This window comes from Lynx canadensis, chromosome B1 (assembly GCF_007474595.2).
Source record: "Lynx canadensis isolate LIC74 chromosome B1, mLynCan4.pri.v2, whole genome shotgun sequence".
Taxonomy (NCBI): Eukaryota; Metazoa; Chordata; class Mammalia; order Carnivora; family Felidae; genus Lynx; species Lynx canadensis.
The window spans coordinates 149,830,685-149,852,737 of record NC_044306.2 but is presented as its reverse complement, the minus strand read 5'-3'; the positions used below and the strand labels follow the sequence as shown (position 1 = coordinate 149,852,737).

Below are 22,053 nucleotides of genomic sequence, written 5' to 3'. Positions count from 1 at the left end.
TCAACAGTGAGAAACCTGTCTCCAATACCACTTTATGCTTACTTATTTGATCAGTTTTAGTAGACACATAAAATAGTTTCAGAATTGCTAGTCTATAGACCTGTAAAAATTTTTTTTGCAACCAGAGTAAAATATTTGCCATATAGATTCATTTGTTAAAAGAACAGAGACAGCAGTCAAATTCCTTTGCATGGAGAGAATACTACACCCATATGATTTTACAGGTATACACTAGCAAAATTACAGGTAATAAATCTTTATTCCAAAGGTTGGTGGGAGGGAAGAGGAAGAAATATTCATTTCATTCATCCCCCCCCACCAAAAAAACAGTACAGTCTTATAGGAAAATATTGAAATAGAAACATATTCAGAATCTATAATCACTCATGAATACAAAGGTATTTCTATTTCTATCAACACATGAGCAAAATGTACTACTAGGTATTTATCCAAAGGATACAAAAATGCTGATTTGAAGGGGCACATGCACCCCAATAGCAACTCTATCAACAATAGCCAAATTATGGAAAAACTTCAAATGCCCATCGACTGATGAATGGATAAGAAAGATGTGGGATGGATACACACACACACACACACACACACACACACACACACTGGAATATTACTCGGCAATCAAAAAGAATGAAATCTTGCCATTTGCAACAACATGAATTGAACTGGAGTATTATGCTAAGCAAAATAAATCAGTCAGAAAAAGACAGACATCATATGATTTCACTGATATGTGGAATTTAAGAAACAAAACAGGTGGACATAGGGGAAGGGAAGGAAAAATAAGATAAAAACAGAGAGGGAGGCAAACCATAAAAGACTTAAATACAGAGAACAAATTGATGGTTGCTGGAGTGGAGAAGGATGGGGATGGGCTAAATGGGTGATGGGCATTAGGGAGTGCACTTGGGATGAACACTGGGTATTATATGTAAGTGATGAATCATTGAAACCAAGATTACACTGAATGTTAACTAACATGAATTTAAATATATAAATTAAAAAATAAAAGTAATCAAATGAAATAAAATATGAGACTGCCCTATAATACCAACTTCTATTTAATATTAAATGGAAAATCTCACTAATCACAAGAAAATATATTAAGTACCTAAGAATTAAAAAGAATGTGACTACCATATTGAAATTCAAAGAAACGTACAGCCACTGCCAAGTTATAGCTTTGCACAGAGTCAAGATTTAAATTTATATATGTAAATTATTATAAATTATAAAATATATAGATATGTTAATTGTGTAATGCTATAAATTTATAATTATATATTTAATATATATAATTTTACATATATTAGAAGATGTCATACATATGTATTATTTTTTAAGTTGCACATATGCATGTTTAACTAGATATGATATTACATAGGGTATTCTATATATAATATTATATAAGATATAATATTTATGTAGATAGATATGTTCAACTTTAAAAAACAATATGAACATCACTATAAACATAGATACACACACGTATATAATATTGATGATTTTGGAATCAGAAAGTCATTAGAATAAGAAGTAAACCATAATGGATAATTTATTAAAACAATGCAGTTCATGACTGCAATGTCAATTTCTTTGTAAAATGTTTTCTCTAAACCCCTTAACCTTGAATATGTACTTATAGCAAGTATTCCAAAAACAGCATGGAAACTATTTTAATTTATTTCCCATACTTAAATGTGACTTTGAGTAGATATTGAAGATTATCTTCTTTATCCATTCATCAGAGAAGGACAGATATCATGTATTTTCACTCATATGTGGATCTTGAAAAACTTAACTGAAGACCATGGGGGAAGGAAAGGAGAAAAAAAATAGTTACAAACAGAGAGGAGGGAGGCAAACCACAAGAAACTCTTAAATACAGAGAACAAACTGGGGGTGGACAGGGGTGGCGAAGAGGGGAAAATGGGTGATGGGCATTGAGGAGGGCACTTGTTGGGACAAGCACTGGGTGTTGTACGTAAGCCAATTTGACAATAAATTATATTCATAAAAAGATATTGAGGATCATATAAAAGGAAATTATCTCTAAATCCAACCTAATAAGTTGGAACTTTAATGAGACTTTATCCTAGTAGAGTCTTACCTTTCTCTTTGTTTTAAAGAAGATTTACCAATAGTAACAGCTCAATCTACTCATATACATTCTCCTGTATTTTTTCTCTTATATTTCTGAGACAGCTGGAGTAGGACCATATACATCAAGACCCTTACAAAGTTTCCTTCTCCCCAAATGTTCTCTGGGTGGTCTTTACTCCCCATGGTTCTCCTCTTCCACCTCCTTCTGGTTATAGTCTTATGCTGACTATGCCAAAGCTATCTTTTTCATTTCCCCAGGACCATAAGCTATCATTTTTTCACACCCTTACTATATCATCTCCTACTTTTTATAAGCTTCATTACAGTTAAGCAGATTTTATATTTACAATTTCAATTCTGAATTCCTACAAGTCACTCCAAATATGGATCTCCCTCACTCCAAGTAGAAAAATATTATAAACAAGGAATTACAAAATAAGCATCTAGATAAACACCAAGAGAAATGCAAATAAAATGATATAAATATTCAATAATTAAACCAATTACAAGCAATGATTATAGCTGAGTTGTCAAGGACATATTAAAATTATACACCTCAAATATTTTATTTTGTTAGTGGCATGGAATTACTTAGTGAGGACAAAACCATGAATGCAATCCTATAATCCCCTGGAGAAATCACTGGGGAAGAGCTACTACAGTACGTGTGCATGCTGTTTACACACACACACACACACACACACACACACACATTTACATTATACTTCAGTTACACATACATATGTGCAAAATTACTACATGGTGGTGTTTACTAAAGAATCTGTGACTATGTGTCAGAGCTAACAATGTTACCTAAACACTATTAATAATTGGTATCTGCTTTCTGTATTGGATCCCTCACTCCCCAGTTATAGACAAACATTAATATAACTTTCTTTACTGTTCCCTTGTGAAAGAATATAGTGTTATTTTCCTATTCTGTAAAAGAAAATGAGTGTTACATGACCAATACCAAATGATTTTTTTTTTTTTGGCGGGGGTGCTTTTCCACTGGTTTATTTTCCTAAAAGCAGGGAAATAAGGCTTGTGTTAATCCTAGAACCATGGGGATTCATATAAGGTGTTTAATGAAATTAGTTGGGTGGACTTTGGGGATAAAGAGAACTCTGTTTATATACTGTACAAAATGATGTTTATGATTGAGAGTTACTAAATCTCAGCCTTTATTTCATTATCCATAAAAATGGAGTTAATGATATTTTGTTAGTATGTTGTGAAAATTGTAATACTAACAGAAATATTTAGGAAGATGCTTCAGCAGAGGGTTAAATCACTATATATTTTAATACTAAACTGAAGATAATGCCAAAAGAAAGTATGCGATCCACAGATTAACCACCTAGACATCAATATTGAGAAATAGGTCAGAGACACTTCTACATTCCAAAATACGACAGAATTCATAATATTATTTTGAACAAAAGTATTATTAACATAACCATAAAATCAACAAAAATTGACAGACAAGAAAAATATAATGCTTAGTATGAGAAATAAATGAAAGTTAAATGTTGATTTTTATTTAGTGGGCTTAGTTTAGAAAGATGTGGAGTAAATACATAGAAGGATACACAGTGTAGAGTTTAAATTTTTTTTTTTAACGTTTATTTATTTTTGAGACAGAGAGAGACAGAGCATGAGCAGGGGAGGGTCAGAGAGAGAGGGAGACACAGAATCTGAAATGGGCTCCAGGCTCTGAGCTGTCAGCACAGAGCCCGATGCGGGGCTCGAACTCACGGGCCGTGAGATCATGACCTGAGCCGAAGTCGGCCGCTTAACCGACTGAGCCACCCAGGCGCCCCACACAGTGTAGAGTTTAAAAGGTGCAGTAAATATAACCTGAGTTTAAATTTTTTTTAATTTTAAGTTTTTATTAAATTCTAGTTAGTTAACATGCAGAGTAATATCAGTTTCAGGTGTACAATTCAGTGGCTCAACACTTCCATATAACAGCCAGTGCTTACCACAACAAGTGCACTCCTTAATCCCCATTACCTATTTCACCCATTCCCCAACTCACCTCTCCTCTGGTAACCACCAGTTGGTTCTCTATAGTTAAGGGTCTGTTTCTTGGTTTGTCCCCTCTTTTTTCTCCCCTTTGTCATTTGTTTTATTTCTTAAATTCCACATGTGAGTGAAATCATATGATATTTGTGCTTGACTGACCTATTTCGCTTAGCATTATGCTTGTTAGCTTCATCCATGTCATTACAAATGGCAAGATTTCATTCTTTTTTATGGATGAGTCATATTCCATTGTATATGTATATGGCTGAGTATATATATTCCATTATTTGGCTACTATAGATAATGCTGCTATAAACATCAGGGCGCATAATATCCCTTTGAATTTGTATTTTGTATTCTTTGGGTAAATACCTAGAGTGATTCCTGTTCCTGCCCATCTTCACCAGCATGTGGCTGTAGTTTGTGTTCCAGATTTTGGCCATTCTACGAGGTGTGTAGTAGTATCTAATTATCATTTTAATTTGAATTTCTCTAATGACAAATGATGTGGAGCATCTTTTCCTATGCTTATTTGCCATCTGTATGTCTTTGGTAAGGTGTCTGTTAATGTCTTTGAACCATATTTTCATTGGGTTATATGTTTTCTTAATGTTGAGTTTTAAGAATTCTTTTTATACTTATAATTGTTCTTTATCAGGCATATCCTTTGCAAATATTTTCTCCCAGTCTATAGCTTGCATTCTCATTCTCTTGACATTGTCTTCCACAGAGCAGAAGTTTTTAATGAAGCCCAGCTTAAAAACTATTTCTTTCATGGATCGTTTCCAAGAGGGAGGACATAGCATAATATTACAAAGTTAAAAAGAATTAAGTTTGTTAGTTTAGTGAGGCACACGTACTAAAGTGTAGTAAAAATTTTCCCATAACTGGAGGAAATTCCTTCCTAATCTCTAAGTGGCATTATTCTATTATAGCATCATTAAATTAACATGTGGATTAAAATATTTTTTCCAACTTCCGTTTGAAATGTTACCTTCATGAAATATAAAGCATGGTCAGGTATTGAGCTTCTATTACCTTTGAGGGCTAGAAGAGTGTGATACATCAGAGATCCAGTATTTCCTTGGATTCCCATTGTCAAAAGTTAATAAAAAGTGTGATTGTCTTTGTGTTTGTATTTTTGATAGTATCTACATGGTCTGACATGTCAAGTTTAGTGCACATTTACATTATTAGGGAAATATATAAGCAGTAAAAGGCCTATAACATGCAGAACAGTTGACCTGATCCAAAAATACTAAATTCTAAAAGTAATTACTATTTTTTATTTGTGTTTTTATATATATTAAAATGTTTATTTATTTTGAGAGAGAGTGCACAAGTGCGGGGTGGGGGAGGGAGAGAGAGAGGGAGAGAGAGAATCTCAAGCAGGCTCCACACTCAGCGTGGAGTCTGACATAAGGCTCAGTCTCATGAACCATGAGATCATGACCTGAGCTGAAATCAAGAGTTGGATGCTTAACCAACTAAGCCACCCAAGTGTCCCTAAAAGTAATTACTAATTTTTAAATAAAGGAAATTAAGAATACTGCATGAAATAATCAATTGTTACTTTTCATTTTCTTTTTTTCTTTTTTATATAGGTATCTAGTGCATAAAAGACTTTTTATTGAAGTTTCAAGTATCCTGTAGCAGTGTTCTAGATTAGTAAGTTGTTGAACTAGTTCTTTATTGTAGTATTGTTAGAGTGCATATTATTTTTTCTGGAACATGATCCTTCCTAGAAGGTAAACTTTTTAGTAGTATCTTGGAAGACATTGGGAAAGAGAGTTATTGTATCCATTTAACTTTTCAGAAATATTTAAAAAGTGACAATTTTCTTGAAGGTAAAAAATGATGTATTTTAAAAATGTATGTATGTAAGTGGAGATGGGAGTTCTGTGGCTATAAAAAATGATCTACAGATGAGGGCATTTATTTATTGCCCAAGATTTCTCTTGAGGAACAGATTTCTCCAAGAGAGAAGCTTCTGCTTTACTAAACACATAATTTGTATAAGCTTATAGTTTGTTATATAAAGAAATCTCTGGGTATAATATCCATAGGCCCAGATATTAGTCTGTAGCATGTGTTGGAGCAAAGACTATTTTTCAGCATAATAAGACTTATGTCCATGAACTTTGGGCATCTGAATGGATCAATGCTGGTGTCATAAATGGATATGCTAGAGATTATCTGTACCTGGCTATTGCAGGTTAATGAAACTTAATTGTTAACTTCCATGTGTTTTGCCAAGTTGCTTGTTATATAACAAATAGCTTGAAACTAGTCAAGGTGGAAGGTTTTACACCACAAATATTGGTAAATGCTATGCAAAAGTGTTTTTTTTTTCTTTTTTCACCACAGAAAGCCAATTGGTAAACATTTATAGCACATCATCAGATACTGAAGTGCAAAAAAAGAGAGTGCATATGTAGAGAGAGCAAAGTAGAGTTCCAGGATTTAAAAAATGGAGTACCTAAAAGCTAGAAGTATTTTTATTAGTTTTCCATTATTGAATGATTTAAAGTCTTAAAACAACTTTCTATTTAACTTTGACTCTGCTCCCAATTCTGCTTTAGACTAGAGAGCTTTTCTAGACTGGCTTTGTTCATGTTCATGTGAATCAGACTCATCAGAGGGTGAGCTTATCCTAGAGGTCATCACATGCATGTTTTGCAGTTGTCTCTGTCATATCTTTGTGGGTCAATCTCCCGAGTTGTGTGTCCCTCACCATTCAGCATGCTAGAAGGTTAAATCACAGAACAAAGAGTTCACAGCAATATGGATGGACCTTAAGGGTATCATGCTAAGTGAAACAAATTAGACAGTGAAAGACAAATACTGTATGATCTTACTTGTATGTAGAAAATAACAACAACAAACAACAAGTTTATAGATACAGAGAAAAGGTGGCTACTGAAGGCACAGAGTGGGTAAAATAAGTAAGGCGGGTCAAAAGGTACAAACTTCTACTTATAAAATAAATAATGGGGAAGTAATATGTAGCAAACTAACTACAGTTAACAATACTGTGTTGTATACTTGAAACTTGTTAAGAGAGTGAATCTTAAGGCTTAAGATTAAAGGCTTTCCCAGACAAACAAAAACTGAAGGAGTTCATGACCACTAAACCAGCCCTGCAAGAGATCCTAAGGGGGACTCTGTGAGTGGAACACTGTACAGGCTACAAAGGACCAGAGACGTCACCACAAGCATGAAACCTTCAGATGACACAACGACACTAAATCCATATCTTTCAATAATAACGTTGAATGTAAATGGGCTAAATGCTCCAATCAAAAGAGATAGGGTATCAGAATGGATTAAAAAAATCCATCTTTATGCTGTCTACAAGAGACCCATTTTAGACCTGAGGACACCTTCAGATTGAAAGTGAGGGGATGGAGAACCATCTATCATGCTACTGGAAGTCAAAAGAAAGCCAGAGTAGCCATACTTATGTCAGACAAACGAGATTTTAAACTAAAGGCTGTAACAAGAGAGGAAAAGGGGCATTATATCATAATTACAGGGTGTACCATCCGGAAGAGCTAACAATTATAAATGGTTATGCCCCCAATTTGATGACACCCAAATATATACATCAATTAATCACAAACATAAACAATCCTATTGATAAGAATATGATAATTGCAGGGGACTTTAATACTCCACTTACAACAATGGATTGATCATCTAGGCAGAAAATCAGTAAAGAAACAATGGCCTTGGGCTCAGGTCATGATCTCACAGTTCGTGAGTTTGAGCCCCACGTTGGGCTCTATGCTGACAGCATGGAGCCTGCCTGTGATTCTCTCTCTCCCTCTCTCTCTGCCCCTCTTCCACTCTCTCTCTGTCTCTCAAAATAAATAAACTTTAAAAAATTTAAAAAAAGAAACAATGTCCTTGAATGATACACTGGACTACATGGATTTTACACATATATTCAGAAGTTTTCATTCAAGAGCAGCAGAATGCACATTCTTCTCAAGTGCACATGGAACATTCTCCAATATAGATCACAAATGGGGTCACAAAACAGCCCTCAATAAATATAAAATAATTGACATCATACCGTGCATATTTTCAGATCACAATGCCATGAAACTTGAAATCAACCATATGAAAAAAACTGCAAAGCCTCCAAATGCATGGAGGTTATAGAATATCCTACTAAAAGCAGAGTGGGTCAACAAGGCAATTAAAGAAGAAATTAAAAAAGACATGGAAGCAAATGAAAATGAAATCATGGAGGTCTAAATCTTTTGGGATTCAGCAAAAGCAGTCCTAAAAGGAAAATACATTATAATCCAGTCCTATCTCAAGAAATGAGAAAAATCCCAAATACGAAACAAAACAGCACACCTAAAGGAACTAGAAGCAGAACAGCAAGGAAACCCCAAAGTAAGCAGAAGAAGAGAAATAATAAAGATTAGAGCAGAAATAAACAACATAGAATCCAAAAGAACCAGTAGAACAGATTAATGAATCTAAGTCCTGTTTTTTTTTGAAAAAAAAAATAAATAAACAAAATTGATTAACCCCTAGCCGGACTTCTCAAAAGAAAAGAAAGAGGACCCAAATAGATAAAATCACAAATGAAAGAGGACAGATCACAACCAACACCACAGAAATACAAACAATTATTAGAGGATACTATGAAGAATTATATGCCAACAAACTGGACAACCTGGAAGAAATGGACAAATTCCTAGACATCCACATGCTACCAAAACTCAAATGGGAAGAAATAGGAAATTTGAACAGACCCATAACCAGTGAAGAAATTGAATCAGTTATCAAAAATCTCCCAACAAATAAGAGTCCAGGACCAGATGGCTTCCCAGGGAAATTCTACCAGACATTTAAAGGAGAGTTAATACCTACCCTTCTCAAGCTGTTCCAAAAAATAGAAACGGAAAGAAAGTTTCCAGACTCATTCTATGAAGCCAACATTACCTTGATTTCTAGAGTAACAGAGACACCACTAAAAAGGAGAATTACAGGCCAATATCCGTGATGAATATGGATGCAAAAATTCTCAACCAGATACTAGAAAATCTAATTCAACAGTATATTAAAAGAATTATTCACTATGATCATTTGGGATTCATTCCTGGGCTGCAGGGCTGGTTCAATATTCGCAAATCAATCAATGTGATACATCATATTAATAGAAGAAAGGATAAGAACCATATGATCCTATCAATAGTTGCAGAAAAAGCATTGGATAAAATACAGCGTCCTTTCTTAATAAAAGCCCTCAAGAAAGTCAGGATAGAAGGAACATACCTTAACATCATGAAAGCCATATATGAAAAGCCCATAGCTAATATCATCCTCAATGGGGAAAAACTGAGAGCTTTCCCCCTGGCATCAGGAACACGACAGGAATGTACACCGTCACCACTGTTGTTTAACATAGTGTTGGAAGTCCTAGCCTCAGCAATTAGACAACAAAATGAAATAAAAGGCATCCAAATAGGCAAAGTAGAAGTCAAACTTTCACTTTTCACAGACGACATGATACTCTATATCGAAAACCTAAAAGGCTCCACCAAAAGGCTGCTAGAACTGATACATGAATTCAGCAAAGTTGTATGGTACAAAATCAATGTACAAAAGTCGGTTGCATTTGTAAACACCAATAATGAAGCAACAGAAAGAGAAATCAAGAAATTGATCTCATTTACAATTGCATCAAGAACCATAAAATACTTAGGAATAAACCTAACCAAGGATGTAAAAGATCTGTATGCTGAAAACTATAGAAAACTTATCAAGGAAATTGAGAAGATACAAAGAAATGGAAAAACATTCCATGCTCATGGATTGGAAGAATAAATGTTGTTAAAATGTCAATACTACCCAAAGCAATCTACACATTCAATGCAATCCCAATCAAAATTGCACCAGCATTCTTCTCAAAGCTAGAACAATCCTAAAATTTGTATGGAACCACAAAAGACCCTGATTAGCCTGAGTAATGTTGAAAAAAAAAAGTGAGAGGCATCACAATCCCAGATTTTAGTCTCTACTACAAAGCTGTAATCATCAAGACAGATTGGTATTGGCACAAAAACAGACACAAAGACCAATGGAATAGAATAGAGAACCCAGAATTGGACCCACAAATGTATGGCCAACTAATCTTTGACAATGGAGGAAAGAGTATCCAATGGAAAAAGACAGTCTCCAGCAAATGGTGCTGGGAGAAATGGACAGTAACATGCAGAAGAATGAAACTGGACCACTTTCTTACACCATACACAAAAATAAACTCAAAATGGGTGAAAGACTCAAAGGTGAGAGAGGAAACCATGAAAACCCTAGAGGAGAAAACAGGCAACAACCTCTTTGACCTCAGCTGCAGCAACTTCTTACTTGAGACGTCTCTGAAGGCAAGGGAAATAAAAGCAAAAATGAACTATTGGGACCTCATCAAGATAAAACCTTCCGCACTGTAAACAGTCAACAAAACTAAAAGGCAATCGACAGAATGGTAGAAGATATTTGCAAATGACATATTGGATAAAGGGTTATAACCAAAATGTACAAAGAACATACCAAACTCAACACCCTAAAAACAAATAATCTGGTGAATAAATGGGCAAAAGACATGAATAGACACCTTTCCAAAGGATATATCCATATGGCCAACAGACACATGAAAAGATGCTAAACATCACTCATCATCAGGGAAATACAAATGAAAACCACATTGAGATACCACCTCACACTTGTCAGAGTGACCAAAATGAACAACTCAGGAAACAACAGATATTGGTGAGGATGCAGAGAAATGGGAACTCTCTTGCACTGTTGGTGGGAATGCAAACTGGTGGAATCGCTCTGGAAAACTGTGTGGAGGTTCCTCAAAAAATTAAAAATAGAACTACCCTATGACCCAGCAATAGCACTACTAGGAATTTATCCAAAGGATACAGGAGTGCTGATTCAGAGGGGCATATGTACCCACTGTTTATAGCAGCGCTTTCAACAATAGCCGAATTATGGTAAGAGCCCAAATGTCCATCAACTGATGACTGGATAAGGAAGATGTGGTTTATATATACGATGGAATACTACTTGGCGATTGGAAAGAATGAAATTCTGCCATTTGCAGCAACATGGATAGAGCTGGAGGGTATTATGCTAACTGAAATAAGTCAGTCAGAGAAAGACAGATATCATATGTTTTCACTCATATGTGGAACTTGAGAAACTTGGGGAACTTGAGAAGACCATGGGGGATGGAAGGAGAAAAAATACTTTCAAACAGAGAAGGAGGCAAACCATAAGAGACTCTTAAATACAGAGAACAAACTGAAGGTTGATATGGGGACAAGGGAGAGGGGAAAGTGGGTGACGGGCATTGAGGAGGGCACTTGTGATGAGCACTGGCTGTTGTATGAAAGTGATGAATCACAGGAATCTACCCCTGAAGCCAAGAGCACACTGTATACACTGTATGTTAGCTAACTTGACAATAAATTATTATTAAATTTTTTTTAATGTTTATTTATTTCTGAGACAGAGAGACACAGAGCATGATTGGGGGAAGGGCAGAGAGAAAGGGAGACGCAGAATCCGAAGCAGGCTCCAGGCTATGAGCTGTCAGCACAGAGCCCGTTGCGGGGCTCAAACTCACAGACGGTGATATCATGACCTGAGCTGAAGTCAGATGCTCAACCGACTGAGCCACCCAGGTGCCCTGACATTAAATTATATTAAAAAAAAAGACACACCAAAAAGCCAAAAAAGAAAAAAAAAGAGAGTGACTCTTAAAAGTTTTCATTAAACAAAAAAATTTTGTAACTATGTATAGTGACAGATGTTAACTAGACTTATTGTGATTATTTTTGCAATATATACAAATTTGGTTCATTATGTTTTATACCTGAAACTAATATAGTGTATGTTACTTACACCTGAATTTAAAATAAAAATAAAAATAAAAATTTAAAAAAAATTTAAAAACTCCAGAGCCAGAATTTGGTATATGGAATGTTCTTTCAAACCTTACAGCTGTTTTAAAAGAAACCTGACAGAGGTTTTCTCAAACTTGGCAGTAATTCTTAAAGTTTACCTGATATGACCCAAAAGCAAGTTGTGAAGCTGAAAAAAAATTTTTTTTTTAATTTTGAATAGTAAAAAATACATTTTGGTCAACCATGCTAGACAATAGGTTGAAATACCCTTATTCTCTATAGAATATTGAATTATAAAATGTCATGTGAATAGGGCAAGCAAAGAATGTTCAGCCAAAAAAATTATGAAAAAGGGTTATAACGAAATGCCAGGAAGTAAATTTAAAAATGTGTTATTTTTCTGGGGTACCTGTGTAGCTCAGTACGTTAAGCATTTGACTCTTGGTTTCTGTTCAGGTCATGATCTCACAGTTTGTGGGTTTGAGCACAATGTCAGGCTCTGCCCTGAGAGTGTGGAGCCTGCCTGGAATTCTTTCTCTTCCTTTCTCTCTGCCCCTCCCCTGCTCGTGCTCTCTCTCTCTCTCTCTCTCTCTCAAAATAAATAAGCTTAAAAAAATGAAAACTAAAAATGTGTTATTTTTCTGGATTTTGTGATGCTTATGGTATTTGTCAGCTTTTAAAAACTCAACATATTGAAGGGCAGCTGGGTGGTTAAGCCTCAGACTTTGGCTCAGGTCATGATCTCACGATTTGTGAGTCAGGGCCCCACATTGGGGCTCTGTGCTGACAGCTTGGAGCCTGGAGCCTGCTTCAGATTCAGTTTCCTTCTCTCTCTGTCCCTCTCCCATTCACTCTCTCTCTCTCTCAAAAATAAATAAATATTAGAAAAATCAAATAAAAAACCAAAACTCAATATGTTGTAATGGTTTCTTTTTTAACATTTTTTTATAGTTATTTTTTTTTGAGAAACAGAGTGAGACAAAGCGTGAGTGGGGGAGGGGCAGAGAGAGAAGGAGACACAGAATCTGAAGCAGGCTCCAGGCTCATCTGAGGCGGGCTCCAGGCTCTGAGCAAGCAGTCAGCACGGAGCCTGATGTGGGGCTCAAACCCACAAACTGTGAGATCATGACCTCATGACCTGGGCCGAAGTCAGATGCTCAACCAACTGAGCCACCCAGGTGTCCCTGTTGTAATGGTTTCCTATGCTAAATGAATATTTCCATTAATAGTTTTAAAAATAATTTCACAGAGCAGTGAGAGTAAGCTGCTTATAAGAGTCCACTTGTATTACATTCACATAGGCCAAAGCAATGTAAATAGCTAAGACCAGAGTCAGAGTGGGAGATGACTCCATTTGGGAATGCATTATAGGGAAAGCTGAAAAATCATAATAAAAAAGAACTTAAAAAAAGTAAAGAGAATAGATATAAAGAAGACACTTAAAAACCTAGTTACCAGAACTCTAAGAAAATACATTTGACAACTTAAAGATGGGTAAGATTACCTACCATATTATCTATGTATCTACGTATCCATGTATCTGTGTATCTATATATCTATGTGTCTATGTATCTATGTATCTATCTACTTATCTATCTATCTATCTATCTATCATCTATCTATCCTATTTAACAATAGCCAAAATTGACATAAGTAGAAAAAGAAATCTTCTAAATTTTAGGAAGTATAGGTATTGCCAAAGACTCCCCTGCAATAAATTCCCCAACCCAAGATATTTGACAGAAAATTATAAGAAACCCATAGCTAACATCATCCACAATGGTGAAAGGTCAAAAGTTTTTCCTCTAAAATCAGAAACAACGCAATGTTGCCCACTCTCAGCATTCCTATTCAACATAGTATTGGAAGTCCTAGTAAGACAGTCAGGCAAGAAAAAAGAAATAAAAGATATCTGAATTAGAAAAGAAATAGTGAAATTTTCTCTGCTTGAAGACGGCACCATTTTATATATAGAAAATTTAAACGACTTCACCAAAAATCTGTTAGAATTAATAAATGAATTTAGTAAAGATGCAAGATACAAAGTCAACATACAAAAATCAGTTGTTTCTATACACTACCAACAAAATAACTGTAAAATTAATTAAAAATTATTTTTATCCCATTTGCAACAGCACCAAAAATAATAAAATACTTAGGAATAAATTTAACCAAGAAAGTAAAAAATTGGTACTCGGAAAACTTTATTATTTTTAAATTTAATTACAGTATAGTTAACATACAGTGTTCATCATGAGAAGTGTACTTTTAATTCCCCATCACCTATTTCATCTATCACTCCAGTCCCCACCAACTCTCCTCCGGTAACCATCAGTTTGTTCTTTATAGTTAAGAGTCTCTTTTCTTCTTGGTTTTGTTTTTTAAATTCCACATATAAGTGAAGTCATACAGTATTTGTCGTTCTCTAACTTATTTCACTTAGCATCATACCCTCTAGATCTGTCCAAATTGTTGCAAATGGCAAGATTTCATTATTTTTCATGGCTGGAGAGTGTTCCATTGTGTATATGTATAGCACATCTTCTTTACCCATTCATCTATCAGTGGATACTTGGGTTACTTCCAAATTTGGCTGTTATAAATAATGCTGCAATAAACATAGGGATGCATGTATTTTTTTGAATTAGTGTTTTCATATTCTTTGGGTAAATACCTAGTAGTGGAATTACTGGATAATATGGCAGTTCTACTTTTAATTTTTTGAGAAACCTCTATACTGTTTTCCACAGTGGCTATGACAGTTTACATTTCATTAACAGTGCATAAGCTTTCCTTTTTGTCTTTATCCTTGTCAACACCTGTTTTTTGCGGTTTTGATTTTAGCCATTCTGACAGGTGTGAAGTGATACCTTACCTCACCTGGTTTTGATTTGCATTTGCCTGATGATGAGTGATGTTGCTTATCTTTTTAATGTGTCTGTTGATCATCTGTATGTCTTCTTTGGAGAAATGTCTGTTCATGTCTTCTGCCTAATTTTAATTGGATTATTTGTTTTTTGGGGGGTTTGAGTTAATATGAATTCTTTATAGATTTTGGATACTAACCCTTTATTGGATATATCATTTGTCAATATCTTCTCTCATTCTGTAGGTTGCCTTTTAGGTTTGTTGATGGTTTCCTTCACTGCACAGAAGCTTTTTATTTTGATGTAGTTGTAATAGTTTTTTTTTTCTTTTGTTTCTCTTCCCTGAGGAGACATATCTACAAAACTGTTGCTATGATTGATGTCAGAGAAATTGCTACCTGTGCTCTCTTCTAGGATTTTTGTGGTTTCAGGTTTCACATTTAGACCTTTAATTATACATGGGGAACTTTAAAACATTGATGAAAAAATTGAAGAAGACACAAATAAAGGGAAAGGTATCCTATGTTCAGGATTATAAAAGTGAATATGGTTAAAATGTACATACTATCCAAAGCAATCTACAGATACAAGCAAATTCTTATTAAGATTCCAATTCCATTTTTTATAGAAATAGAAAAGGCAATCCTAAAATTTGTATAGAACCATAAAATACCCTGAATAGCCAGAGTAATCCCAAGAAAAAAGGATCAAAGTTGGAGGGATCACACTTCTTGATGTTAAACTATATGTATAAGGTACAGTAATTAATATGATACTGATATAAAAACAGACACATAGACTAATAGATCAGAATTGAGAACTCAGAAATAAACCCATGCATCTATGGTTAACTAATATTTGACAGGGGAACCACAAATACTCAATAGAGATAAGATAATCTCTTAAGGAAAGGAAGCTGGGAAAACTGGATATTCATATGCAAACGAGTGAAATTGGATTCCTATCTTACATCACTCACAAAAATGGTAAAGACAAATATAAGACCTAAAACCATAAAACTCCTAGAAGAAAACAGAATCAAAGCTGCTTGACATTGGTCTTGGCAATTGTTTTATGGATAAGACAACCAAAGCACAAACAAAGGAAAAAATAAGTAGTACTGCATCAAACTCAAAAGCTTCTTCACAGCAAAAGAAATGAAATGAGGAAGCAACCTATGGAATGGGAGAAAATATTTGCAAACTACATATCTGATAAAGGGTTAATATTCAAAATATGTAAGGGACTCATACAACTCAATCGCAGAAAACCTCAAATAATCCACTTAAAAGTGGGAAGAGGAACTGAAGAGATATTTTCAAAGACAACATAAAAACCACCAACAGATACATGAAAAGGTGTTCAACATCACTAATCATCAATAAATGCAAATCAAAAGCACCATGAGGTATCATCTCACACTTATTAACATGGTTATTATCAAAAAGACAAGTGATGGGTGTTGGTGAGGATGTGGAGGAAAGGAAACCCTTGTGCACTGTTGGTGAGAATGTAAATTGGTGCAGCCACTGTGGAAAACAGTATGGAGGTTTCTCAAAAAGTTAAACGTGGAGGTACCATATGATCCAACAATTTCACTTCTGGGCTTATATATAAAGGAAATTAAATTATTGTCTTAAAAAGATATCTACACTTCCATGTTTACTGCAACGTTCTCATAATAAACAAGATATGGAAGCCATCTAAGTGTCAGTACTGACAGTACAGTATGGTACTGACATGTAAAATAGGCTACATTGGCCAAATGGTGCCTAGATTAATACTGGGTTTCTGCTCTCTTGATATGTACTGTGCTTAGAAAGATGGAAACCAACTGGGAAACCAAAAGGTACAGACAAAATGGGGACATGCAGTTGCTGTACCTGTTTAGTTTTACTATAGCATTCAACCCTCATCCTTCCTAGAGCTGTAGCAAAGGCCAGTCCCCAATCCTACCCACATTAGAGCTATCTACATGCCATACAGCAGATTTCTCAGAGGCTGGGGGGAGATCAAGCTCGGTACAATTTGAAGGTACTCTACAGAACACTTGGCTTGACCAAGATTTATTATCGATTCACTCCTGTATATGAATAGCAATGATTGTCATTTCTCAGATATGCCTGCTCCATTAGGTATTAGAAGCATATTTAAAATTGAATTGGTGATGATTTTTATTTGCTTCATCTATAAAATTTAACATCACACTGATAAATAAAACAAGATTTTTAACCAGTGTAGTTAGATATTTCCTTGTCACTGACTTGTTTCCTTCAATATAGATATTTGGGTATATTCTTTACCATGGTTAAATATGCTATTTTTCTAATCTGCTTTTCCCAGAGACCTAAAGAATAGTCATTTAGAAGTGAACTCCACAGAAATTTGAGGTTATTAAATCTCCTGTGTTCTCCTATGCTTAAGGATAATACGAAGTGCAAGGCACCTGCCCTATTTCAGTATCAGTTTACAGTTACCAGGTGTCCTGAATAAGAATGTAATTGCAAACAAAAGACAGATTGGATTATACCACTCCTCCTGATTTGAAATAAAATACCCAAGAGAGTTATTTGTTGTTCAAGTATGTTTAGTAACATGAGAAGTATAAAGGATATAGATAAATAAAATATTTAATTTCTCAGAATCTAGGATTTCTGAAACTATTATCCTGTGAAAACAAGAAGTCAAGAACATTGTGTTTTACAAAGGCTTTTCCATGCATTATATAACTTGTTATGGTTCCCTTTGAAAAGGGAGATTTAGTATATTCCAGAGGCCATTTATTCTTCATATATACATACACACACACACACACACACACACACACACACACACACACACTACTCTACAAGCACAAAGCCCCATGGTAGTATAATTAGGGTTTTGTCATTGTAGAGTTCTTGTGCAGTTTGCTATAAACAATATTTAACATAAGTATAATTCTTTATAATTGACATAGCATATCCATATATATGGTGTCTAATGGTCATCCTAAAGAGTACAGTGAAATAATTACCCTCTTTTAAAAAGGCGGAAATGTTGTGACTCAGAGTTTAAGTCATTTGCCTGAAGTTACATAGCAAATGGAACTTGAACTCAGAGCCTCATGACTTTCCAGGAACCATCACCATGTTACTTTTTGTAATCCCCTTTTTTAAGGAATATAGACTGCTATCTCACCAATACCTGCAATAGTTGGTATGTGATACATATATGGGCAGAGGGGTAATTATTATAGAACACGTTTAAAGTGTCTTGGGAAATAATCATATGAATAACATCTAAATTTAAATCAAAATATGTCTTTGAGGCATAAGAAATTTGGAATCCAGGAAAAGGAAAATATAATTAGGTGACATTATAATGAATATAAGAACACAACATTTTACTTTCAAAATTCTAATTACTGTATGTATCTTCAAAAGTCTATGCAAATCTAATTATCTTGCATATGTTTTATTTATATGTGTGATGTGTTTGATATTTTCTCTCTAGACCAATTCTATGAAGCAATTTAAAAGTTTAAGTGATGGAAAATTGGATGAAGAATATTCCAACATCCAATAAAGAAAAAATATATACAAAATCGGTTTGTGAAAGGTAAGATTAAGGTCAAGTTACAGTATGGATATTCCTGGTTCTATGACTTACCACAGATCTTTCCATCTACTTGTTCTTATCGATGTCTAAAATACTTTTCCTCAGGGGTACATGGGTGGCTCAGTGGGTTAAGCGCCTGACTCTTGATCTTGGCTCAGGTCATGCTTTCATGGTTCCTGAGTTCAGGCCCCATATAGGTATCTGTGCTGACAGCATGGAGCCTGCTTGCGATTCTGTCTCTTTCTCTCTGCCAGCCCCCACCCCCTACTCTCTCTCTCTCTCTCTCTCTCTGTCTTTCTCTCTGTCTCTCCCCCACTGGCACACATTCTCTCTTTCTCAAAATAAATAAATAAACTTAAAAAAACTAAAAAACAATTTTAATAAAATGCTTTTCCCCCAGGGATCCCAATGGCTCTCACCCTCACTGCCCTCAAGTCTTCATTCAAATGTCACCTTTTGAGACCTTCCCTGACCACTGTATTTAAAAGTGTAACCCTCCTCCCAGAACTATTTATTCTTATTTTACTATACAGCATATATCACAGTCTAACATCTTATATTGTATTCATTTATTGTCTGTATCTTCTTACTGGGATGTAAGCTCCATGGGGGTAAAGATTTTGATCTGTTTTGCCAACTGTACCTAGAAAAGTGGCAGGTACTGGGTTGGTGTTCAAGAAATGCTGTTTTTTACACAATGAAAGCATGATAGAAGGAAGGAAGGAGGGGAGGGAGGGAAAGAAGAGAGGAAGGAGAAAGAAAGGAAAATAAAGAGTGAGAGAGAGGGAGCCTGAAAGGTATGTAAAAGGACAATATTTTGCATATTATCTTCGTGAAAAAGTAGCATTGATATCATCAACAGTTAGTTTCTGCTGTTAATTAGTACTCCTGGTGCTACTGATAAATCTAGAGAAAAAAAACATTCAGGAGAGAAGAAAATAGAAAAATGAAGGAGGGTTCATAAGGATCAGAAAGAGATCAGAAATATAAACAACCAACCAGAGCTGGCCTTGTTTACATTATTTTATTCGATCCTCCTAAGGGATCTGTGAGGCCATGAAACTTGAGGATTGCCAAAAGATACAGGGAAATTAAGTTGGAGCCATGCTAGTCTAAGCACCCAAAGGAGCCTAAGGATGGAGAGATAGAGAAGGGCAGGGTATAAAGTCAGGTTTCCAATCCCCAATGCTAGGCCTTTTATCAGGGTTGAACCTTTTTTTTAATGTTTATTTATTATTTTTGACAGACAGACAGAGTGTGACCCAGGTAGAGGCAGAGAAAGAGGGAGGCACAGAATCCGAACCAGGCTCCAGGCTCCGAGCTGTCAACACAGAGCCTGATGCGGGGTTCGAACTCATGAACCATGAGATCATGACCTGAGATGAAGTTGGATGCTCAACTGACTGAGACACCCAGGTGCCCCCCAATCCTAGGCCTTTTAAAGTTTTCTGCAGACCTACAAAAGAATGAGCAGTGAAGAAGAGAAAGTAAATCATGTATACTTCAAAATATTGGGCAGGTATTTTTTTAGCGGGGTTGCAGTTCATCCTAGTAAAGACACTTTCATTTATATAGGAAGATTGATTTACTCACTGGAAAGCCACTACCTAAATAGGCACGAGATTATTTGCGTTGAAACACTACATACATATTAATAACACCATTACATTTTTTACAAACTTATCCAAAAATAATGATCTTGTAGAGAGAATTATATTTATAATAACTATCTGTACTTCAGCCTGGCATGTGCAGTGGAATAGAAACCTTTTCTGTATTACTATCAAGATAAATAAGGTATCTGGAGTCATTAATAAGACAATATTTTAGAGACTTACCTAGAACTTTGCTGTAGTATGAATTCCATTCTCCCCAATAGGATTCAAATATGTAGTCTTGCAGAAGATAGGATATAGTATTTTTTACCCTCTCACCAAAGGTCATGTGGTCAGTGAGCTCTGACAAAGCTGCAGGAACATAGGAGGCAGGTGCGGGGATTTTCCCACAGTGTCTCTCCACTGTTGAGGCTGGAGAGAACCTCAGTGTGTACACAAATGGAATTCCTAATTTCAGAGCAACCAGGTCCCCACAGACAGTTACTGGGTCTGCTAACAACACATCAAAACCACCTTCCTGAAGTCTTGCCAGTAACTTGGTGTTGTTTAATACTCCATCACAGATTTGTATATTCATTCGAAAAGCAGCATCTAGAAATTTTCCTAGTTCTTTGTAGAAAGTCCAGAGAGTGAGAGGAGTTGGTCTGTGGTCTATCCACAGCATTATCATGTGTTCAATTAAGGAGTCTATATTGCTGCTCTTATAGGAGATAGGTATCACTTCAAAATTCACAGGAGAATCAGGATTGGAGTTGATGAATAGAGTTGCTGATGAAGCCAGTACAGTCACATTGTGATTTCTTTGGATCAGCTCTTCTAGAATGAGCTCAATATTTAACCAATGGCTACCATCCGTTGGCCAAATTAGCACATTTCCATTAAGAACAATTTTAGTCAAAGTCAAAATAAAAACCAGCAGCTGGACAAACTTCTTAGACATGGTGATATCCATTACAAAAACCATCCTACTGTAGATATTTTAATATAAAAAGAAATTTTCAAAGTATATTTAGGCATACTTTTCAAATAAAATAATATTTAATGTGATGGCTACACTCATTCATAGGTCAATTGATCTATAGATTAAAAGGAAAAAGATATAATTCAAACCTTTATATGCATTAATATGATTATTCTGACAACAGAAATGATATTTTAAATGATATTTCAAATCCTATTTTAAAGGAAAAGAAGTCAAGTTATAAGCCTGGTATCTGTGTACTCTGTGATAATACCTATAAAATGTGTCTTCAATTTAATAAACCTTTTCCCAAATTAGGTTAACAAAAAATATTAGTTCTTATTGCTAAAGCCATTTACTCAGAACTTATGGTATCTTCAAATTAGATGTCCTTTATTACAAGGCATATTTTTAGTCTTTACTTTTTACTTATTTATTTTTGAGAAAGAGCAAGAGAGCAAGCAGGGGGAGGGGGAGAGACAGAGGGAGAGAGAGAATCCCAAGCAGGCTCCACACCATCAATTCAGAGCTTGATTTGGGGCTTGAACTTACAAACCGTGAGATTATAAACTGCGCCAAAATCAAGAGCCAGACCCTTTACTGACTGAGCCACTCAGGAGCAGCTAATATTTATTTATTTATTTATTTATTTATTTATTTATTTATTTATTTATTTATTCTTTAGAGAGAGAAAAAGCACGAGTAGGGGAGGGGCAGAAAGAGAGGGAGAAAGGATCCGAAGCAGACCCCATGCTAACAGCAGAGAGCCTGATGTGAGGCTTAAATTCATGAACCAAACCCTGAGATCATGACCTGAGCCAAAGTCCAATGCTTCACTGACTGAGCCACCCAGGCAACCCATATCACAAGGCATTTTTACATACATTGTCTAATTCAGTCCTTCATGGAATCCTGCGAGGCACAAATGA

General features: G+C 35.3%; 1 protein-coding gene across 4 annotated transcripts in view; it reads right to left on the bottom strand.

The window, feature by feature from the left end:
- The window catches only part of LOC115512583 (UDP-glucuronosyltransferase 2A1), a 68,087-nt gene that overhangs the window by 34,198 nt on the left and 11,836 nt on the right, over nucleotides 1-22,053 (bottom strand). The window contains exon 2 of one of the 4 annotated variants that reach the window (XM_030313746.1): nucleotides 20,386-21,017. The exons of 2 other annotated variants lie outside the window; for them this stretch is intronic. In XM_030313746.1, the coding sequence (XP_030169606.1) occupies nucleotides 20,386-21,017 (632 nt within the window). Of the gene's footprint in view, nucleotides 1-20,385; nucleotides 21,128-22,053 lie in introns of those variants that run through there. One more of the 4 variants, XM_030313748.1, reaches the window with a different exon arrangement.